Source organism: Cnephaeus nilssonii (genome assembly GCF_951640355.1).
Source record: "Cnephaeus nilssonii genome assembly, chromosome: 2".
In the NCBI taxonomy this organism is placed as follows: domain Eukaryota; kingdom Metazoa; phylum Chordata; class Mammalia; order Chiroptera; family Vespertilionidae; genus Cnephaeus; species Cnephaeus nilssonii.
This window is the reverse complement of record NC_137073.1, coordinates 17,131,199-17,152,639: the sequence shown is the minus strand read 5'-3', so window position 1 is coordinate 17,152,639 and position 21,441 is coordinate 17,131,199. Positions and strand designations below refer to the sequence as shown.

General features: G+C 45.2%; 1 protein-coding gene across 6 annotated transcripts in view; it reads left to right on the top strand.

The window, feature by feature from the left end:
* GLYR1 (glyoxylate reductase 1 homolog) overlaps positions 1–21,441 on the top strand; it is a 46,483-nt gene that overhangs the window by 8,361 nt on the left and 16,681 nt on the right. For 4 of the 6 annotated variants that reach the window (XM_079798842.1, XM_079798841.1, XM_079798839.1 and 1 more), the window contains exons 4-10: positions 2,421–2,559; positions 3,111–3,353; positions 12,762–12,848; positions 13,768–13,824; positions 14,760–14,810; positions 14,901–14,974; positions 20,057–20,156. In XM_079798842.1, coding sequence (XP_079654968.1) covers positions 2,421–2,559; positions 3,111–3,353; positions 12,762–12,848; positions 13,768–13,824; positions 14,760–14,810; positions 14,901–14,974; positions 20,057–20,156 — 751 coding nt within the window. The remainder of the gene's footprint in view (positions 1–2,420; positions 2,560–3,110; positions 3,354–12,761; positions 12,849–13,767; positions 13,825–14,759; positions 14,811–14,900; positions 14,975–20,056; positions 20,157–21,441) is intronic. The other 2 variants (XM_079798844.1, XM_079798843.1) reach the window with 1 other exon arrangement.

The following is a 21,441-nucleotide window of genomic DNA, read 5'->3' as shown; positions in this document are numbered from 1 at the left end:
AGTTCATTTAGCAAGCCCTTTTCAAAGATGATCATAGAGGAAAATTTCGCTTTACTATCTCAAATGCCAGTCTTTAGGTTGAATGGAATTTTTACTGTATTGTTCTCCTGGCAGAAATCAGTAAAATGCTTCAATAAAAACATAGGTGTGGATTTATTGGTGCTTCCTCCACAGATAGCCTTACCCTTCTACTTACTCTGAATCAAAGGTTAATGTGGGGAGGGGGGTTAGGAATTAGGATTCTTGGAGTATGTTGTCCCACCTCAAGGGCTCCATCAAAACCACCCCATTGTTTTTTTTCTGGAACTTGTGCAGTTTCTGACTGAAGCTCAGAAAAGGAAGAAGCCTGTATTGAGGTTTGTGGCTCTTTTAAGCTTCATTACTGATACTTGTGTCATATTTGAGCCGCCAGTTGGTATAACAGCTTAACTGGCTTTTCAGGGCGTGCCTGGCTTTGTATCTGATTGCTCTGATGGTCTGTCCTTCGAAACACTACCAGTACATGCGAGGAGAGGCAAGAAGGTCAGTCAGTGGTATACTTGCCAGACAATATGGGGTTGAAATTTAATTCCAGTTTGTCTTCCTGTAGATCGGACCCACTTAGCTCTATTGTGTCAGATTTCAAACTTTAAAATGAATTGGTCACAAGAAAGGTACCTGCTTACCCATCCAGTGGAAGCTCTCTGCAGTGAGACCAGTGTCTAAGTCCCCTTTCTTTTTCTTCTTTTTTTTTTCTTTAATATACTTGTATTGATTTCAGAAAAGGAGAGGGAGGGAGGGGGGGAGAGAGAGACAGAGAGAGAGAAACATCAGTGATGACAGAGTCATTGATTGGCTGCCTCCTGCACGCCCCCTACTAGAGATCAAGCCTGCAACCCGGGCACGTACCGTTGACCAGAATTGAACCAGGGCCCTTCAGTCTGAAGACCCAGGCTCTATCCACTGAGCCAGACCAGCTAGGGCTGAGTCCCCTTTCATCATCCATTCTGTCTAGTTTTGTTTACCCATAGGTAACTTGCCTAGTCCTGGTTTGCTGTCCTACTTGCAGGTTTATGGTCCCAGGGTGTTGTGTTTGTACAGACCCACTGTCACAATCATTAGCACAACACCCAAAGCTGTTGGTGGGTTGGTAGCACTATTTTTATGTACAGAAGTTAGCACTTTTACTATCCTATATAATAAAGAGCTAATATGCTAATTAGACCGAATAGCAGAACGACAACCTTCTGGACGAAGCCGGGGCTGCGAGGGCCAACCCAGGCTGCAAGGTCCGGCTGGGTCTGTGAGAGCCGAGCCCCTTGCACGAATTTCGTGCATCGGGCCTCTAGTTACTAATGAAAATTCTTTAGCTTTCTCTAATGGAAAGAACCCTAAGTTAGTGTGGTAGCCCAGTTTCTAAATCCTTAACCTGACCCACTTTTTCTGAAGGGTATACTATGAAACCTTTGAGTGTTACAAGGTAAAACATATAAATTAACTGTTACCTTGCCAAGCCTATTAAATTCTCTCCTTTATACTGTGAAACTGTCATTTAGGGCAGTGGTCAGCAAACTGCAGCTCTCGAGCCACTCTCTTGACTAATGAGTTTGCCGACCACTGATTTAGGGAAACCACAGAAAGTCAGCTGAGGCTGAATTGTTTAGATGGTAAGTGTGGTTGGTCAGATATTCCAGAATTGACAATGGAGAGCTTTCTTCACTTTCATATGTTATGCACGGATGGTAGTAATTAAAAATTAAATATTAGAAGAGTAAGTTTTTCTACCTTTAATCGCAAATAGAATCTTGTTTTTAAAGGTCTCCCTTTGTGCTGCTGCCCTCATTCCAAGCCATGTGTCACATGTTTTGTGTGGTCTAGTAGCCATGGATACAATCATTTATGAACAAATATAGGCTCCACAGCTACAAATATCTGTAAGAGCAGAAGATTTTAGATGTTGCATTTCTTTAGCCCTCATATCCCTGATTCTGACTTGATTGACAGGTCATCAATCTGGTTTAGGTTGTTGCTGGTGGCGATGCTTCCAGGTGCCCTGATTTCCCGGGATCCATATGTGGCCATCTGTACTGTGTGGTGAAAATGGGAGAGCAGCTCCAGGTTTCCTCTGTCCTGAGAGCAAGTGTCATGGTGTGTGTGGTTGAGTGTAGAAGGAAGGTGAATAGGGGTAGAAATAACATATGACACAGTGATTTCATTTGGAGGATATTCTGATTTTTCTTCTGCTTGACTTGTTCCAAGAAAACATACTTTCCGGCTCAAGAGCTTGAAGTGGTCAATAATATGTTTTGAAAAAATGGCAGGCCTGTTTCAAAGTCCAATGAAAGCAAATGGTATTTTCATTGCATTCTGCTAGGGTGAGGTCTTTGATATCTGGCATAGGCAGTGTGGATCATACCCTTTCTATGTGTGTTTTCTGCTAGTGCCTGGATCAAAGTGGAACAGCTAAAGCCATACCATGCACATAAGGAGGAAATGATAAAGATTAACAAGGGAAAACGATTCCAGCAAGCTGTGGATGCTGTGGAAGAGTTCCTCAGGAGAGCCAAAGGGAAAGACCAGGTGAGAAACTCCATGATTCTTGATTTATGCCAATGTCAGACCGGTTATTTTTGCATACTAACTAGCAGATTAAATGTCACCCTAATTCGAAACTCTATTCTTATGAAATGCCAGTAGAAAAAGAGCCACTTCAATTCTGAGGTATCAGCATTTTGGTAATCAGCTTGAAGCTCCATGCATGCGGCTGACCTTTCTGGAATAGATTGTTGCTCTTGGGAAAGTCACTTGGACTCAGGAGAAGTATCTGAGTGTAGCACAAGTCTTTTCTCCTTTCATAGTTCAGAGATTAGGAGCACAGCCTCTGAGATGTATATCCACTGCCTGGGTGTAAATTCTACTTCTTAGCTTTGAGACTGTGGGCAAGTGACTTGATTTTTTTTTTTTTTTAATCTACTCAAGTGTAAGTGGGGATGACAGCAGACCTGTTTCATAGGGTTGTTGTGCAGATAATGCATGTAAAGTGCTCATCATAGGGCATGGCTCGTGTAGATGGTGGTGGTGATGGCAGCGGCTAATTGTGGTGGTTATCATTATTATTATTAAACTTTCAGACATCATCCCACAATTCTGCTGATGACAAGAATCGGCGTAATTCCAGTGAGGAGAGAAGTAGGCCAAACTCAGGTGATGAGAAGCGCAAGCTTAGCCTGTCTGAAGGGAAGGTGAAGAAGAACATGGGAGAAGGAAAGAAGAGGGTGTCATCAGGCTCTTCAGAGAGAGGCTCCAAGTCCTCTCTGAAAAGAGCCCAAGAGCAGAGTCCCCGGAAACGGGGTCGGCCCCCAAAGGATGAGAAGGTTTGTTTTATCTCTGCAGCTTCTGGGATTAGTAACTTTCTTTTGTATGCAGCAGAGTTGAGCTTTACAATATGGTTCAGTTCATTGAGTGAACACAGAGTCCTGTACTAAGAGTTGTCCTAAAGAATCCTTCAGATCAGGGGAGATATGCAGCCTGGATGCACAGGTGTGAAATAGGAACACAAGACAGCAAAGAATCATGCATTCAACTAAATGCTCAAGTCAGAAGAATGGTCCATCTGAGCAGTGTGCAAGGGCTGGCACTGGAAGGGGCATAGCAAGAAAGAAGGGAAGGCATTCCAGAGGTGGAGGGCATAGTTCACGTGGGGCTTAATGTCAGTATGGAATTCTCAGTATAGGGTGAGGACAGGAAGGAGAGCAGAAAGATAAAAGTAGGTTGTCACTGGATTGTGGAGAGCATTATGGTCTACTTAAGTGGTGGTGTATTGTCATGAAGTCAGTAGAGGGTCATAAAGTTGTTTGAGCTGGGTATGGAGGTGGCGGTGTGCTCCAAGCTATGCATTAGTAATCTCATGGAGGGCAGAGAAGAAAGGCTCAAAGCCAATTAGTAGGCTAATTCAGGTGTGTGTTCACATAAGGAGCTATTCTAAGGGGGTGATAGCAGACATTGAAAGTAACTGTGCGAGGCACTTCAGAGAAAGAGTTTGTAAGATTGGCAACTGGTTATAAAGGGGATGAATGAGAAAAGGGAAAGAGATGATTTCAAGTTGGTGCCTGGGGGAATGGTGATGCCTTTCTTAAAAGCAGAGGAGTCAGGAGGAGCTAGCTGATGCCTAGACCACCAGAGCAGCTTGGAGTTGCAGGACAGAAATGTAGATGTGGGAAGCAAATGTGTAGAAAGAATGTTGGATCCATGAGACTAGATGGGATTTATGTTTGGGAAAGTAAAGGAGGGAGAAGAGTCAAGGGCAGTAGTTAGCTTTGCAGTAAGAGTGCCTGTAGTTCAGGGTGGGAAGAAGTTAGCAAAATGAAATAATGGAGAAATAACATACCTCTCTCCTTGTAATGATTTTTTGTCAAGTCTTGGATGCCAACGGAGGAGAATTTAACTTATTGGGGATGGATCACGAGAATTCTCATGGTTTCTGTCCTAAGGCTTGTGGCCAATCACGAGAATTCTCGGCTTTTCATTATTGTCATTTTTTAAAATATATTTTTATTGATTTCAGAGAGGAAGGAAGAGGGAGAGGGAGATAGAAGCATCCATGATGAGAGAGAATCATTGATCAGCTGCCTCCTGCAACTCCCCCACTGGGAATCGAGCCCACAACCTGGGCATGTGCCCTTGACCGGAATCGAACCTGGGACCTTTCAGTTCGCAGGCCGATGCTATATCCACTGAGCCAAACCAACTAGGCCCATTGTTGTCATTTAGAGAGACACATTCGCTGAAGTTAAAAATTACAAAAGGGCCCTAACCGTTTTGGCTCAGTGGATAGAGCCTCGGCCTGTGGACTGAAGGGTCCCAGGTTCAATTCCGGTCAAGGGCATGTACCTTGGTTGCGGGCACATCCCCAGTAGGGGGTGTGCAGGAGGCAGCTGATCCATGTTTCTTTCTCATCGATGTTTCTAACTCTCTCTCCCTCTCCCTTCCTCTCTGTAAAAATCAATAAAATATATTTAAATAAATAAATAAAATAAATAAAAATTACAAAAGGAATTCAAAGTGATTAGTCGCTTGTCGTTAGTAATAAAAATAACTTTTATATCAATTTGATATTTTTTAAGTGCTCGGCAACCATGGATAGTGACGAAGAACATGGTAAAATTCTGGATATATTTGCTGGCAATTTATCAGGTATTCCAAGTGAAAGTGATGAAAGCTTTGAAAGTGGCAGTGATATAGTTATTCCTTGAAAAAGGCAAAAAATAGTCATTTCAAGTGATTCCAAACTTGAAAATTTGAACAGTTTCACACATGATTTTGAGTGTAATTTGCGTCTTGGTTGCCAAGATAATGATTGGTCAAAAGAGGACTTTCAACCTAATTTGGAAAAATTTGAAGGTAGTTCTGGGGTTACAGTTATACCGTCTGATTCTAGGAACATCATTGAAGTCACCAACTTGATTTTTGAGGACGACCTGTTTAACTATTTTGTCATCAATCGAACATATATTATAACCAAAATTTGGGAAAGCACAAAATTTTGAAAGCAATAAAGTGGTCTCCTATTACTCAAACAGATATGAGAAATTTTTTAGGACTTAATAGTGCTAATGGGGCATACTCGAAAGGATAATTGGAAAGAATATTGGTCTACTAATTCAGTTCCAGCTGTTCCAGTATTTCCTCAGACAATGAGTTGAAATTGTTTTGAACAAATCTGGACTTACTGGCATTTCAATGACAGTGCAAACATGACTAAATCTTCATCCAGGCTATTTAAAATTCAATCTGTACTTGACCACTTTATTAGTAAATTTCAAACAATATATAAACCTATGTGAGAATTATCATTAGATGAAGGCATCATTCCTTGGAGGGGATGTCTTCTATTTCAAATTACAACCCAGCTAAAATTATTAAATATGGTTTACTTGTAAGAATGTTATGTGAGAGCAAGACTGAGTATATTTGCAATATGGAAACTTAACACAGGTGAAGGAAAAAAGTTGAATGACTCTATTCTGTCACTACTTCGGCCGTGTCTGGAATTGGGACATCATATATAACAAGATAACTATTACAATAGCATTTCAATCGCAGAAACTTTATTACTACATAAAACAAGAGTTTGCGAAAAATTCGAACAAATAGAAGGCTTGCCAAAATGTTTGAAAGGTGACACATACAGTGTTTTACAAAGTATCATACTTTAAAAAGATATTAGCTTGTAAAAATATGTAATAAATAACTTCAAAATGCAATGGGTATTTAATTTTAAAGTGTGCCTTTAACATTTATGTAAAACGTTTTTTGTACTCGTTCAATAGAAACTTATCTGGCCACTGGGTAAAGCTAGCAATAAAACTACTGGTCCGCAATGTGTTAAGATGAAGTAGGTAGTCTTGTCTAACACGGGTAATTGTGAGAGCAGGATCAAGGGGGTAGAAGCCAGATGGCTGGCAGAAACAGTTGGATGATGAGGCTGTGATGAAATGCTAGATATCAGATCAAGACTTGCAAATTCAGATACCAGCAAGACCAGACAGGTAATTGAAGAGAGTGGAGCCCACTGATGCAAGAAGAAATGGCTCAAGCAGGAGGTTCCACGGCCCTGCCCTGCCTCCATGCTGAGAGCATTAGGGGTGGCAGTGGCTGGTGATCTGGGGAGGTTATGCTCTGCCTATTGAGTTCCAGCCAACTTTTGCCAGATCGTCTGGTTTTTCTCAAAAGAAGCTGGAAATACAAGTTTTTATGTGAAATGTTTCAATTTTAAATGTTAGTAGCTAACTCATAATTTTAAAATACTTATTCCAAAGGAACATCTCTGCACCAAATTCAGCCAGTGGGCTGCCAGTGTGAACTCCGTGTTAGAGAAGGTCTGTCTTGCTGTCAAATGACCTAAGACTGAGAGTAGATGAGACTGACTGTAGTGGTGGGGACAGCCCTAGGTTATCATGAGCATAGGGAAATGCCAGCCAAAGGCAGAGAAGGTTTTGAAAACTGCTGGCTGCAGTGTGTGAAAAACTTCTTAGGGGGTTTGATCTAATTTGATCTAGTTGAATTTATTTTCAGGGACCCAGAGGAATCTGGGCCATCAGGTTTTATACTATTCTCCAAATTCACACTGTCTGGTGTCTTTAAGCTGTGGATCTCACCAACTCCTCTGCTGGCTCTGGAGAGAAATTACTTCTTTTTGGATAAAAGGGAAATATAAAGGAGAAGTTAGGAGGAGGGCCTTGAGTTTGAATCATGACTCCATGACTTGCTATACCTGTGTGATCTTGATCACCTACCTTTGCCTTGGTTTCCTCGTCTGATCATTGGGAATATTAAAGACTAGTGGCCCAGTGCACAAAATTTGTGCATATTAAAAGGGAATTAATTAGAGGAAATATTTTAATATTGCTGTTTGCCCTTTCTCTATAATACAAGTGTCAGAGATGAAAGAACATTAGTAAAATGTATATGAAAATCTCCCTCATATCAGAGTCTGGGGTGCGCTGCACCGCAGGACCCAGAGTTAAGTCCCTGTCCACCTGCATGTGCCTAGAAATCGTGCGAGACCCAGACCCAGCTGGCCCCACCCCTGTCAAGCCCTGCAGGGCGGGAGGTGCAGCCTCAGGTCCCCCAGACCCGGCCTCAGGTCCCTTGGCCCCGGCGCAAGGATGTGATGACCATTTGCATATTAGCTCTTTATTATATAGGATACCTGCCCCTTACATTTGTTGTGAGAATTAAATGAGTAACACAAGCAAAGCACCTAAGATAGTGCCTGCAACACATTATGCATGTGATAAATGTCATATATATATATACACACACACACACATACACATACACATACATACACACACACACACTAAAGGCCTGGTGCATGAGATTAGTGCACTGGGGGGGAGGGGATCCCTCAGCCTGGCCTGCACCCTCTCGCAGTCTGGGACCCCTCACTCCTTACCACCCGCCTGCAGCAGAGGCAGGAGAGGCTCCCGCCACCACTGCTGCACTCGCCAGCCGTGAGCAGGGCTTCTGTCTGAGCAGCGCTCCCCCTGTGGGAGCACACTGACCACCAGAGGGTACCTCCTGCGTTGAGTGTCTGTCCCCTGGTGGTCAGTGCACATCATAGCAACTAATCATTCCTCCATTTAGTCAATTTGCATATTATGTTTTTATTTATAGGATTTTTTTTTTCTATTGATTTCAGAGAGGAAGGAAGAGGGAGAGAGAGAGATAGAAGCATCAATGATGAGAGAGGATCATTGATTGGCTGCCTCCTGTATACCCCACACTGGAGATCAAGCCCACAACCAGAGCATGTGCCAAGACCAGGAATTGAACCATGACCTCATGGTTCATAGGTCAACGCTCAACCACTTAGCCACACTGACTGGGTATAAATGTCATTCCTTTGATATTTTTCAGCAGTAGCCTGTTGTGCAGTGAGGGCACTGGTTTAGTGCAACCGCAAGACTGCTGCCAGACTTGCTGGGAGGAATTTCTCACAGTAAAAAACAGTTTACCCCTTGGTCTGATTTATTAATTGGGGGTGCGGGGAGAGTAACATTTTTACCGCTGTTCTCAGAGCCAGGTCTCCATCCAGGAGTTCTACCTGCTGTTGATCTTTAGGAGTTTTTTTTCTACCAGGTCTCCATGCTAGGCCTGGACTCTAATGAAGGATTTGTCAGGAAAGGAAAAAGCGTGGCTAATGGTGCTGGGGACACATGGCGATTTCAGTTCTCACCATTGATCTTAATTAAGCATCTTCAGAGATATAGGAAATCTGCTTGGGTTTGGAATTTTGGTATACCTTATGATCTGATATATCCTGTGGTCTAAAAAGAGTATTGTGTTGCTATAGTAATTGTCATTTGGCTGGCGAGCTCCTCTGTGAAACAGAGCAGTAGTGTAGGCTGATAACTGGGCAAAGTCCCAGATGATTGCCATTCTGGACCATAATCTCCTATCCTGTAACGATTAACGGAAAAGGCTGATCTTGATAGTGGGTGTCAATTACATGCAGGCAAGCAGAGGCTGGGTTTGTGTCTAGACATCTGTCCAAGTCTCTAGCTGAGAACTACAACTCTGGGCACAAAGCACCCTGACAGAATAAAACTGTCAGTCCTGTGTCTCTCCTAAAATCCCAGACTAGTACAGAAAGCACTGATTTAGGAGTCAAGGCCTTTGGTTAGTGCTAGGTGGAGAGCTGTGTTCTCTGCCTTACTCTCATCTGTCATTTTGGTCTTAGGCAAGTCATTAAAGCTTTGCTGCCCCTAGTCACAGGTGACCGTTTACATTTAAATTAAATACAATTTAAAATTCAGTTTCTCAGTCACACTAGCCACTTATCAGGTGCTCCATGGTAGACTTGTGACTATTGGCTATAGTATTAGTACAGGTATAGGACATGTTCATCATGGCAGAAAATTGTTTTTGGCAGTACTGCACTAGACCTCTTTTATCCAAACCCCTATATTCAACAAGTATCTAGAGATAAAGCAGCGTGAAAAATAAACAAGGCCCTTATCGTGTTCATTTCTCCAATAAATATTGAACACCAACTACCAGGAATGGTTCCCAGCATGGGATATATAAAGTAAACAAAATTGGTGAAGTTCTTACTTTCATAGAACTTACTTATAATAACACTAGTAGCCCTGCTCACGAATCCGTGCACCAGTAGCTCGCTGCCGCCCTCCAGTAGCTCTCTGCCCGCTGCCCCGCCCTCCTATAGCTCTCCACCCACTGCCCCACCCTCCTGTAGCTCCCTCCACACCCCCCCATGTTCCCCCCCCCCCATAGCTTGCTGCCCTGCCCCTTCCTGTAGCTCTCCTCCACCAGCTTATAGCTCGCTGCCCCACCCTCCTGCTATTCTGTGATCTGGTCATTACGTGGTCGGTTGTTATGCTTCACTGTGTAACGACCATTTGCATATTACATCTTTATTATATAGGATAGATCCTGAAGCCAAATTCTCTGACTTTAAATTTCATCTACCACACTCACTATTAGCTCTGTGACCGTAGGCAAGGCTACTTAAGCTCTCTCAGTTTTCCCTGTAAAATGGAGATGAGGTTGTGACAATTATGTGAGAATCTATACTAATAATAGGCTAGGTGGCGTCACACCCTCACGTCATCACAAGATGGCCGAGTGCACAACCGAGGCAGGGCCTGGTGGCCACTCCACGCGGTGAGGCCTGGGGGGGTTCCGCGGGTCCTGGCGGAGGAGGCTGGTCTCAGCAGGGGAGGGCAGTTGTGGGCAATCAGGCTGGCAGGGGAGCAGTTAGGCGTCAATCAGGCTGGCAGGCAGAAGCGGTAGGGGCAATCAGGCAAGCAGGTGGGTGAGCGGTTAGGAGCCAGCGGTCCCGGATTGTGAGAGAGATGTCCAACTGCTGGTTTAGGCTCGATATCCTGGATTGGGCCTAAACCTGCAGTTGGACATTCCCCGAAGGGTCCCAGATTGGAGAGGGTGCAGGCCCCGCTGAGGGATACCCCCCACCTCCCATGCACAAATTTTGTGCACCGGGCCTCTAGTACACATATAAATAGCACACTAATGTCTGGCATATGTTAAGCCCTGTAAAAGCATTTGCTTTCATTATAGTAATCAGCATCACATTCCAATGGAGGAAAATACAGAGAGATGAGGGAAAGCATTCTGATACGGTGACATTTCAATGGAGACCTAAAGTGAGCATATGAACCAAGTTGGAAGAGCATTCCCAGCAGTGCAAAGGCACTAGAGCAGTGATGGGCAACTTTTTGAGCTTGGTGTGTCACACTTCTCCAAAAAACTGAGCATAACTCAGGTAGTGTGTCACTTTGAGGAAAAAACATTATTTCGCAAATGTTTCATCCTTGGCATGCGACCGCCTCAGCAGCCACGTGTAATCAGAAATGGCTACGCGTGTCAGTGCTGACACGCGTGTCATAGGTTCGCCATCACTGCACTAGAGTATTTGCATGTGTGGTGTTTTCGGGGAATGGAAGTGGAGGGCCAAGGGGGTGCTGGTGGGCTGGAGAGGTCAGGGGAGAGAAAGTAACAGGACATTAGGTTGGAGATTAGCATGGAGTGGGGTTGCAGCACATCTAGGGCCCTAGAGTCCACAATAAAAGCCTCTAGCTTGACCATGTGAGACAGGATGCCACTTTTAGGCAGAGAGTGTCATGCTTCACTCTGGCTGCTGTGTATAGACTAGACTGTAAGGGTCCAGAGCAGAAGCATAGAGATTCCTTTTGCTCCAGTCCAAGTGATAGGCAATGGTAGCCTGATCCCTGGTTGTTAGTAGGGGTACTCAGAAGAAGGGGTTGCAGATTCCCATTTGTAAAGCCATAATCATTGTTGATGGATTAGAGGAGAGAGGAGGGTAGAATCAAGGACTCTAAGGATCTTGGCCTGATAGTATGGAGTTGCTGTTTCAGAGATTGAGAAGACTGTAGAAGAAGCCGTTTGGGCAGGGAAAGCAAGAGTTCAGTTGGGCATGTCAAGATACCTATTTGATATCCAAGTAGAAATGTTGGGAGGACCACTGTGGCTGGAAGATAGCAGATGGAGAAAGGGAGGAGGCAGTAAAGTCAGTGGTGGAGGGAAAGAGAACAAGCCAGTTGTCAAGCTGGAACGAACAGTGCCTCTTTGCCTAGAATGGGTATGGGCCAGGCCCTTAATAAAGAGGAGCAGCAGCCTCATTCCGCTGGGTCCTTTCCTTGCATCAGTCTGGGGAGAGAGTGGGGATCTTGGCTCCAGACCACCCTGACTTCCAGTTCTGTCACTTAGTCTTGAAAAATGTTGGGCAGATTTCCTCATGAGCACCATGTGGCTTTTTTGGTGGTTGGTTGGTTTGTTTGTGTGTTTGTTTGTTTTTGAGATTAGTGGACTCCTTCTGAAGCCTGTACTATTTTCTTAATAATGTTTATTATTCGCCATAAGGAATTTTCTCTGTGACCTGCTAACACTGCAGAACATAGTTGGGCTTTTCTCCATCACACACCAGAATGTTTTGTTATTTCAAGAACAGAGAAGAAAAACTCACTCTGTGTTGATGAGAACTTTCCCTGGTTCTCCCAATGGACAGTCATCAGAACCTGGCCGGGGACAGGGGCTTGAACTGACGCTGAGACCATGGAGCTGGCTAAGGGTTTTTTGTTGTTGTTTTTTATTTGTTTGTTTTTAAATATATTTTTATTGATTTCAGAGAGGAAGGGAGAAGGAGAGATAGAAACATCAATGATAAGAGAGAATCATTGAGAGCCTGCCTCCTGCATGCCCCATAGTAGAGATTAAGCCCGCAACCCATGCATGTGCCCTGGCCGGGATTCGAACCATGACCTCCTGGTTCATAAGTTGATGCTCAACCACTGAGCCATGCCAGGTAGGCTGTTTTGTTTTTGTTTTTTTAATCCTCACCCAAGGATACTCCTTCCATTGATTGATTGATTGATTTTAGAGCATGGAAGGGAGGGAAGGGGAGAGAGAGAGGAAAGAAACATCGATGTGAGAGAGACACATAGATGGGCTGCTCTCCACACACACCCCAACCAAGGCAGGGACCAAACCTGCAACCCAGGTACATATCCCTGACCAAGATTCGAACCCACAACCCTTCGGTGCACAGGCTAACGTTCTAACCCCTGAGCAATACCTGCCAGGACAGGCTAGGGGGTTAGTGTAGATGGAATGTGACTGAAGGAAGCAGATCAATGAAGAGTTGCTCCCCAATTTGGGGCAGGAAAACATCTACTATCAAGGTCTCACAGTGTCTTGACCATATGCCTTTCCCTCTGTAGGATCTCACCATTCCTGAGTCTAGTACCATTAAGGGGATGATGGCCGGACCCATGGCTGCATTTAAATGGCAGCCAACTGTGAATGAGGTAAGGCTCTCTCCTGTGGGCCAGTTCAAGGTTGTCCTCAGAGCTGATTTCCTGGCCTGACTGCGATACACTTTTTTTCCTTTTTCTCCTTTTTGTGTATGTGAAGCTGCCTTTTTTTTTTTTTTTTTTTTTAATCAAACAGTACAGAGGAGTATGAGGTAAAGAATGCAAGTTTCCACTCTCAGGGGTGCTCACTGTTAAGTTTGATATAATTTATTTCAGCCCCTTTGATACACCCATTAGCCATCACTTATTAATTACATACCCATATATAGTTTGTGTTGTTGAGACCAGGGTTATTTTTCGAAAAAGTGGGATCATCCACAGATTTTTTTCACTTGATGCTTTATAAACACCCTTTCTCTGTCTGTATATAAAACTTTGATGGTTAGTAGCCATATGTTATTCTATCCTTGGTATAGAGGCACCCTTTCCCTGTTATTGGGCTAATTATGAAAGTCCTGCAGTTATTGTCACTTTATCTCTATTAATATCAACCCTCAGTGAGATGAAAATACTCAAAGGTCTGGTACCAGACACAAGTAGGCCAAAACCCTAAAATTGGAAAAGAGCCCTCAAAATTGATTTGGCTTTGTCTACTGTGTTATCCAACATGACTAGTGAGAATGCTGTACTTTAAAAATATTAGTATGCCTTTTAAATGTTTTCCCATGATGTTATTGGAATGATTTGTATACCAACCTGGCAGAAATATCTACTTGAAGCCAGTTTTCCTTTAGCTGGAACAGACATCGTTTACAAAAGGCTTAGATCAACAATGGGAAAAGAGTTTCCAAGCAGTTATAAAATTAGGGCCAGCTCCCAGGGGTGTTTAGCCAGAGGAAAGCAGTTACCAGGCAGAAGGAAGGGGTCTTTGGTGGGAGATGATTTGTTTTATTTAATAATTTTCTGGTTTCAGCCGGTTAAAGATGCAGACCCTCATTTCCATCACTTCCTGCTCAGCCAAACCGAGAAGGTGAGTTGTTCTTTGAAGTTCTTGATCATTGGTCAGGAGCTGGCCTAAGTGAGAGTGTTGCTCCATTTGAACCTCACCTTACAAGTCTGAAAAGTTAGGCTCTGCCTGTACCACTGCCCAAAGCAGCTGGTTACTAGTAAAAGTCACATAGGGGCTCACTCATGAATTGGGTGTTGTTAATATTAAAAACTAGAGGCCCGGTGCATGAAATTCATGCAAGAGTAGGCCTTCCTTCCACCTGCTGCCAGCACCAGCTTCCCTCTGGCACCCAGGACCTGGGCTTCCCTCCAGCTGCCAGCAGGCACCCAGGACCTGGACTTCCCTCACAGCCCTGGCTTAGTCTGGAAGGACGTCCAATCTAATTGGTATATTACGCTTTTATTATTATAGATACCCCTCTCCCCCCCCAAAAAAAAGGCTTTAAAAACTTGTCAGCTGTGTGATTGAGACATTTGTGATTACCTTCAGAGTATAGGGCAGAAACCAAAACCCGTGAGCTGTCAGCCACCTGTGAGGTAGCATGTGCTGCTGGGTGGATAGTCTCCATAGCCTCCAGGTGTGGAGGGAAAGTTTTCTGACTGCAAGGTATGGGGTTAGGCCAAGCCTTGATAGGATCTGCTGATAGAATGTAGTTTTGAAGTTGGACAGAGCTAAACCCAGTTACACTCACCAACACTGTAATTCTGGGCACGTGACCAAATGCCTCTAATTCTTACTGTCATTGTTAACAAAAGGATGTTGCAGAGTTGCGTGGAGAATTGAATGAAGTAATGTGCGTTAACTTTCTGTGTCTGGAATGTTCAATAAAATTGAACACCAAATAAGATTTTGATGTTAGCAGCCCACATTAGACCTAACTTTTTAGGTAAATTTTAATGAAGAATGGTTAAGGGTTCAGTTTAATAAGTGGTGTTTTTTTCCTCCCTCTTTATTAGCCAGCTGTCTGTTACCAGGCCATCACAAAGAAGTTGAAAATATGTGAAGAGGTACGTAGGTTCCACGCCTCCTCGTTTTTATCTTCCACTGGGCCTTGCCATGGGCAGCCTGACTTGATGCTCTGTGCTTCCTTTCCCTAGGAGACGGGGTCTACCTCCATCCAGGCAGCAGACAGCACGGCCGTGAATGGCAGCATCACACCCACAGACAAAAAGTAGGGCCTTTGGCAAAAAGATTTCGTTGGTTCTGCTGAGGGGTGAGGGATGACACCAAGGGGGCTCTTTAAAGGTTATGCTCCAGTCATTGCTAGAACTGAATGTAAAAAAAGGAGGAAACTTGTAATGTTTACTGATGATGATTTGTCTAGGAGTAAATTGACTTGCAGAAGACAAAAGTTGTCTTTAAATGTATGCCCTTAAATGTGAGTTTGTGAGCAGGGAATGCTCGGCTCTATGCTTCTCAGACTTGCCTATGCCTCAGAACCACCTGGAAGGCTGTTAGTAAAGCACTGATTATTGGACTGACCCCTGGGGTTTTCTCAGTAGTTCTGGGGTGGAGCCTGAAAATTTGTATTTTGGACAAGTTCCCAGATATGCCACTGCTGCTAGTCAGGAGACCACATTTGAGAACCCCCTAGCTTAGTAGAACTGTGATGAAAATCCTGAATTTAACTGTGGGGGATGAGAGATGAAGATACTTAGAATATCCTGCCCTCCCTGGCTCTCCCTGCAGTCACCTTCCAGTCCTTCTCATGCACCTGCCTGCTGCTCTCTGTCCTGCTCAGGCAGGTTGGAGAGCCTTGACTATTGTCCCCAAACTTTAGCTTGCACTCAAGCTCACCTTTGCCCTCACTCTGGCCAGTTGTGTTTTCAGAGTCGTGATGATGAAAAGGGTTTTTTGCTGAAAACGAACATTCTCCTGAGCAAGATAACCAAGTCTGAATTTCCTGTCTGTGTCTTCCAAAAGGTTCTTTCACAGCCTAAAAACAGTGCATCTTTTACTTCAGTCCTAATTTTTTGTGCTACCGAAATCCCTGATTCTACCAGTTTTTTGGAATGACTTCTCTTTGTAGAGTGGAGGAGATAGAGGCATGATATATACTAACTAGAGGTTGCCTGTGCCCTCTTGAAATCCAGAACCCCTCAGGGGATGTAGTAGTGCGCGAAGCGGCAGGCGGCCAGGGCGCAGCTCCCACTCATCCCGGCCCTGCTGTGATTGCCGTTGCCACTGCGGAGGCAGGAGAGGCTTGCACCACCACAGCAGCACTCGCCAGCTGTGCATCTGGTGCCCATTCCCACTGTGAGAGTGCACTGACCACCAGGGGACAGCTCCTGCATTGACCGTCTGCCTCCTGGTGGTCAGTGTGTGTCATAGCTACCAGCCAGTCAATCTGTCAACCAGTCACTTAGGCTTATATTTATACACACACACACACACACACTAGTGGCCTGGTGCATGAAATTCATGCATTGAGGGGGGTGTCCCTCAGCCCTGCCTGCACCCTCTCCAATCTGGGACCGCTAGCTCCTAACTGCTCACCTCCAACTGCCCCCTCCCCCCGCCAGCCTGCTCGCCCCCAACTGACACCCACCCCCCGCTGGCCTGATCACCCCCAACTGCCCTCCCCTCCTGGCCTGATCGCCCCTAACCGCCTCTGCCTCAGCCCTGCCACCATGGCTTTGTCCGGAAGGTCTCCCAGAAGATATCCCGGTCTAATTAGCATATTACCCTTTTATTAGTATAGACTAGAGGCCCGGTGCACAAAATTCGTGTACAGGTGGGGTCCCTAGGTCTGGCCTGCGATCGGGACCTATCAGGGCCATCTCACCCAGTCCCAATCGGGGCCGTCTCACCCAGTCCCAATTGGGCCTGGGCCGGCTGCCGAGTGCAACCTGCCAGCTGCCGGACGCAGCCTGCCAGATAGGGGAAGGGACCATGGGAGGTTTGCCGGCTTGGGGGAGGAACGGGGAGGTTGGCTGGCCATGGGAAGTTGGCTGTAGGAGTGTACTGACCACCAGGGTGCAGCTCCTGCATTGACCATCTCCCCCCTGGTGGTCAGTGGCCTCATAGAAACTGGTTGACCAGTCATTCCGGTCATAATGGACACTTGGGCTTTTATATATATAGATATCTTCTACTAGTATCCTATCTAATAAAGCGGGAATATGCCAATTGACCATCACACTGTCACAAAGATGGCGGCACCCAGTCCCCTTAGCCCCGCTGGAGTCCCACAGTCCTTTCAGCCCAGCCGGGGGGAGGGGGCAGCAGGCACACAATGTGACTGGACCCGCCCTCAGCCCCCCCAGCAGCCCAGGGCCAGCCCAAGGTGCAGGCAAGCCTCGGTTGGTGGCTACCCAGCTGCCCAGGGCCATCCAAGACTCAGGTAACCAGGGCCAGCCGAGGCTTGCGCTGCCGGCAGTGGCAGCAGCAGAGGTGTGATGGGGGCATCGCCTTCCCCTGATCGCTGGGTCACCTCCCGCCCCTGAGGGCTCCCAGACTGAGAGGGGACAAGCCGGGCTGAGGGACCCCCCTCCGGTGCATGAATTTTTATGCACTGGGCCTCTAGTGTGTGTGTGTACATATATGGCTAATATACAAAGTGTCCCCTCAGGAGTTCAACCTGGAGGCTGGGAGTTCAATCGCTCGCTATGATGTGCGCAGACCACCAGGGGGCGGCGCAGAATGAAGGAAGGCCCTGCCAGCAGCCTGGGAAGGAAGGCCCCAACCAGCAGCTGGAAGGCCCTGTTCAGCCCTGATCACTGGTCAGGCCTAGGGACCCTACCCATGCACGAATTTTGTGCACCGGGCCTCTAGTATATAGATAAAAAGGAAGATGGGTGTCAGCCATTCATTTGATGAGGATTGTGGTGTTTTTAAATTTTAAAAACTAGGACAGGTTGAGTATAGTCTCAGTACTTTCACCCAAGTCCTGTATTGCCCTTATAGTAAAATACTTTTTTAACCTGAGTATGAAGCCAACTAAAGCTAACCAGCTGTATTGTTCTTAATCCACTTAGTCTACATTCTCCATCTTATCTCAAGGGCACCATGAGGACTGTTAGTTGCCATGTTAAAAATCCAGAAGCTTCATCCCCAGGTCTGCTGAGTATCCTAGAACAAACACCAAGAAATGGAAAAAGAATTAGTTCTCATGATTTAGAATCATAGGGAAAACTTACACTACCCATATCGCTGTGAATGACAGAAGATCTTGTTTTTATGCTTTGGCTTAAAACTTAGTGGACAGGGCACCATTTGGTGAGGAAGGTGATAGGTTCCCTTTTTCTTTTCTTAAAATTTAAATATTTTATTGTTGACCTATTGCAGATGTCCCCCATTTTACCCCCCTTTGCCCACCTCCACCTATCCCCTATAGCCCCCCTCCCCTACCCCAGCCCTCACCAAACTATTATCCATGTCCATGGGCTATGCATATATGTTCTTTAGCTAATCCCTTCACCTTCCTTTATCCAGTCCCTCCCCTCCTCTCCCCTCCCCACTGACATTTGGCAGTTTGTTCCATGTATCCATGCCTCTGTTTCTATTTTGTTCGTCAGTTTATTTTGTACATTAGATTCCACATATTAGTGAGATCATATGGTATTTGTCTTTCTCCAGCTGGCTTATTTCACTTAGCATAGTAATCTCCAGGTCCATCCATGTTTTCGCAAAGGGTAAGAATTCCTTCCTTTTTATAGCCGCATAGTAAGTATTCCATTGTGTAAATGTACCACAACTTTTTTAGATACTCATCTACTGATGGGCTCTTGGCCTGTTTCCAGATCTTGGCTATTGTAGATAAGGCTGCTATCCTAAGGATTCTTAGGATATATATACCCAGAAGTGGGATTGCTGGATCAAAAGGCAGTTCCACTTTTAATTTTTTGAGGAAACTCCATACTGTTTTCCACAGTGGTTGGACCAGTCTACATTCCCACCAACAGTGCACTAGGGTTCCCTTTCTCCACATCCTTGCCAGCACTTGTTGTTTGTTGATTTATTGATGATAGCCATTCTGACAAGTGTGAGGTGATACCTTGTTGGGGTTTTAATTTGCATCTTCCTGACGATTAGTGACCTTGAGCATTTTTTCATATGTCTGTTGGACATGTGTCTTTCCTTTTTGGAGAAGTGTCTATTCAGATCCTGTTCCATTTTTTACATTTGATTCTGATAACTGCTGGCTGGGACAGAGAGTGTGAGAAGTGCATATTACAGCAGGGATTAGGGGAAACTGAGTAGAAGAGCCAATTTGCAGAAGTGGCTGCAGATGTCTTACCAGAGACCAAAAATACTGAAAGGATAACACAGGTCAAAATGGAGAAGCTGCAGAGTGTGTCCAGAGCTAAGAGAAAGCCCAAGGTGGAAACTACAACATAATGTAATAAGAAATGAAGAAAGAGGCATAATTGAGTCAAGTCACATGCCAGGAGAGAGAATAAAGAAATACAGGAACCAAGAAAAGACATTTGGGCAGGGTAAAATCATCTGTAAAAGCAGCAGTCCCCAAGTTCTTGGGGTTGCAGAAAGGAGCAGGCTATAGGAAGTAAAGGTAAACAGAGCATAAAAAAGGATCATAATGGGCCTGTAGTTAGAAGGGTGTGGTGGAGAACAGAGGGGTGGGCCAGCAGATGGGGAAAGGTGCAGGAGAAGGCAGATTTGGGAAGAACTCGTGCACTGGGAAAGGTTGGCTCCAAAGCTCAGGCAAATCTTTGAAGAAGAGGGACATGGCTTGTCTCTGCTATCAGGAAGAATGCAAAGGTAGTATAGGTTTGGAGCCTGAAGAGGAAGGGGAAGACTGGGATCCAGATTTCTGCAGTTGAGGAAGGTGACTGGCTCTGACTCATCACTTCACTTACTTTTCATGGATCCTGGTGTGCTTTCAAGAGGCATCTGAAGACCTAGAACTCAAAACTCTTGCAAAGCCAGAGACAAATGTCTGCTTTCTCACTGTTATGGAATTGTAAGCTCAGACTCTATCAAAGCATCAAGGAAATGATTTGGAACACCTAAACCAGAAACGTCATAATTCTTTCTGTGGCAGTCAAGGGTTTAGAAATGCCCTTTTAAATCTAGGGACACTTTTAAGCGATGGCATAATAATAAAAGGCACAATCTGCATGCCCCACATCTGCCTCAGTGCTCATGGTGTCAGAACATCGCTGAGCGATGTTTCTGGTGGTCTGAGATCCTACCCCAGGTTTATGAGGAAGCAGAGTCTATGCTACATTCAGGACAACTTACCCTGTCCCTTCCACTCCCCCCCAAACTAATTAGTCTCTCTCTTTTTCAGGATAGGATTTTTGGGCCTCGGCCTAATGGGAAGTGGCATCGTCTCCAACTTATTAAAAATGGGTCACACAGTGACTGTCTGGAACCGGACTGCAGAAAAAGTAAGCATTAATGAGTGCTGCTTGTCAGACGGGGAGGGAACAAGCCTTGACCCATGGAGCTTGGGTAACTAAAGATGGGAATGTCTTCCTGATGTCTTCACTCAGCATTCTACATATGGTAGAGTAGGAGGAGCCATGCTTTTATTCAAGCAGGTAGATATGTAGACAGATAAGTTTAGAGTATTAGTATAGAAACAAAACATTTAAAAGTACCCAGGGGTGCCATGGCCAGTGTTGCTCAGTTGGTTGAGCGTCATCCCATGCACTGAAAGGTTGCTGGTTTGATTTCCACTCAGGCCACATACCGAGGTTTCAGGTTTGATCCCCAGTCAGGGTACTTGGGGGATGCAACTAGTCAATGTTTCTCTCTCTGATCAATGTTACTCTCCCTCTCCCTTCCTCTCTCTCTCTAAAGTGAGTAAAAAATGTGTGTGTGTGTGTGTGTGTGTGTGTGTGTGTGTTTGTTTATTTAAAAAAATTAGAGGCACGAAATTTGTGCAAGAGTAGGCCTTCCTGCCCTGGCTGGTTTGGCTCAGTGGATAGAGCTTCGGTCTGTGGACTGAAGGGTCCCCGGTTCGATTCTGGCCAAGGGCACATGCCAGGGTTGCGGGCTCAAACCCCCCTCCCCCCCCCAATGGGTGGCGTGCAGGAGGCAGCCAGTCAGTGGTTCTCTCTCATCATTGATGTTTCTCTCTATATATCCCTCTCCCTTCCTCTCTGAAATCAATAAAAATACATTTAAAAAAAAAAAAAGAGTAGGCCTTCCTTCCCCCGGCTGCCGGTACCGGCTTCCCTCTGGCACCCATGACCTGGGCTTCCCTCACAGCCCCAGCTTCATCTGGAAGGTCGTCTGAAAGGATGTCTGGTCTAATTAGCATATTATGCTTTTATTATTTTAGATACCCAGGAATATAAAAGTGAAAATTTGCACTGGCCGGTGTTGCTCAGTGGTTGGAGCATTGCCCCCCACAACAAAGAGTTGTGGGTTCAATTCTTCTCTCTCTCTCTCTCTCTCTCTCTCTCTCTCTCTCTCTCTCTCTCTGTTTCTCCCCTCCTTCCCTCCCTCCCTCTCTCCCACTCCCCCTCTCCCTCCTCTCCCTTCTCTCTGTCCTCTCCCTCCCTTCCTTCCATTCTCTCTAAAAAGCAATGGGAAAAAATATCCTTGGGTGAGGATTAACAAAAAGAAAAATGAAAAAGGGAAAATTCCTCCCTCTCTGCTATTACCTGAGCTAGCCCATGTTAGGGTTTGCATCCTTTTTTCCATGCCCACAAAATACGAGTGTGT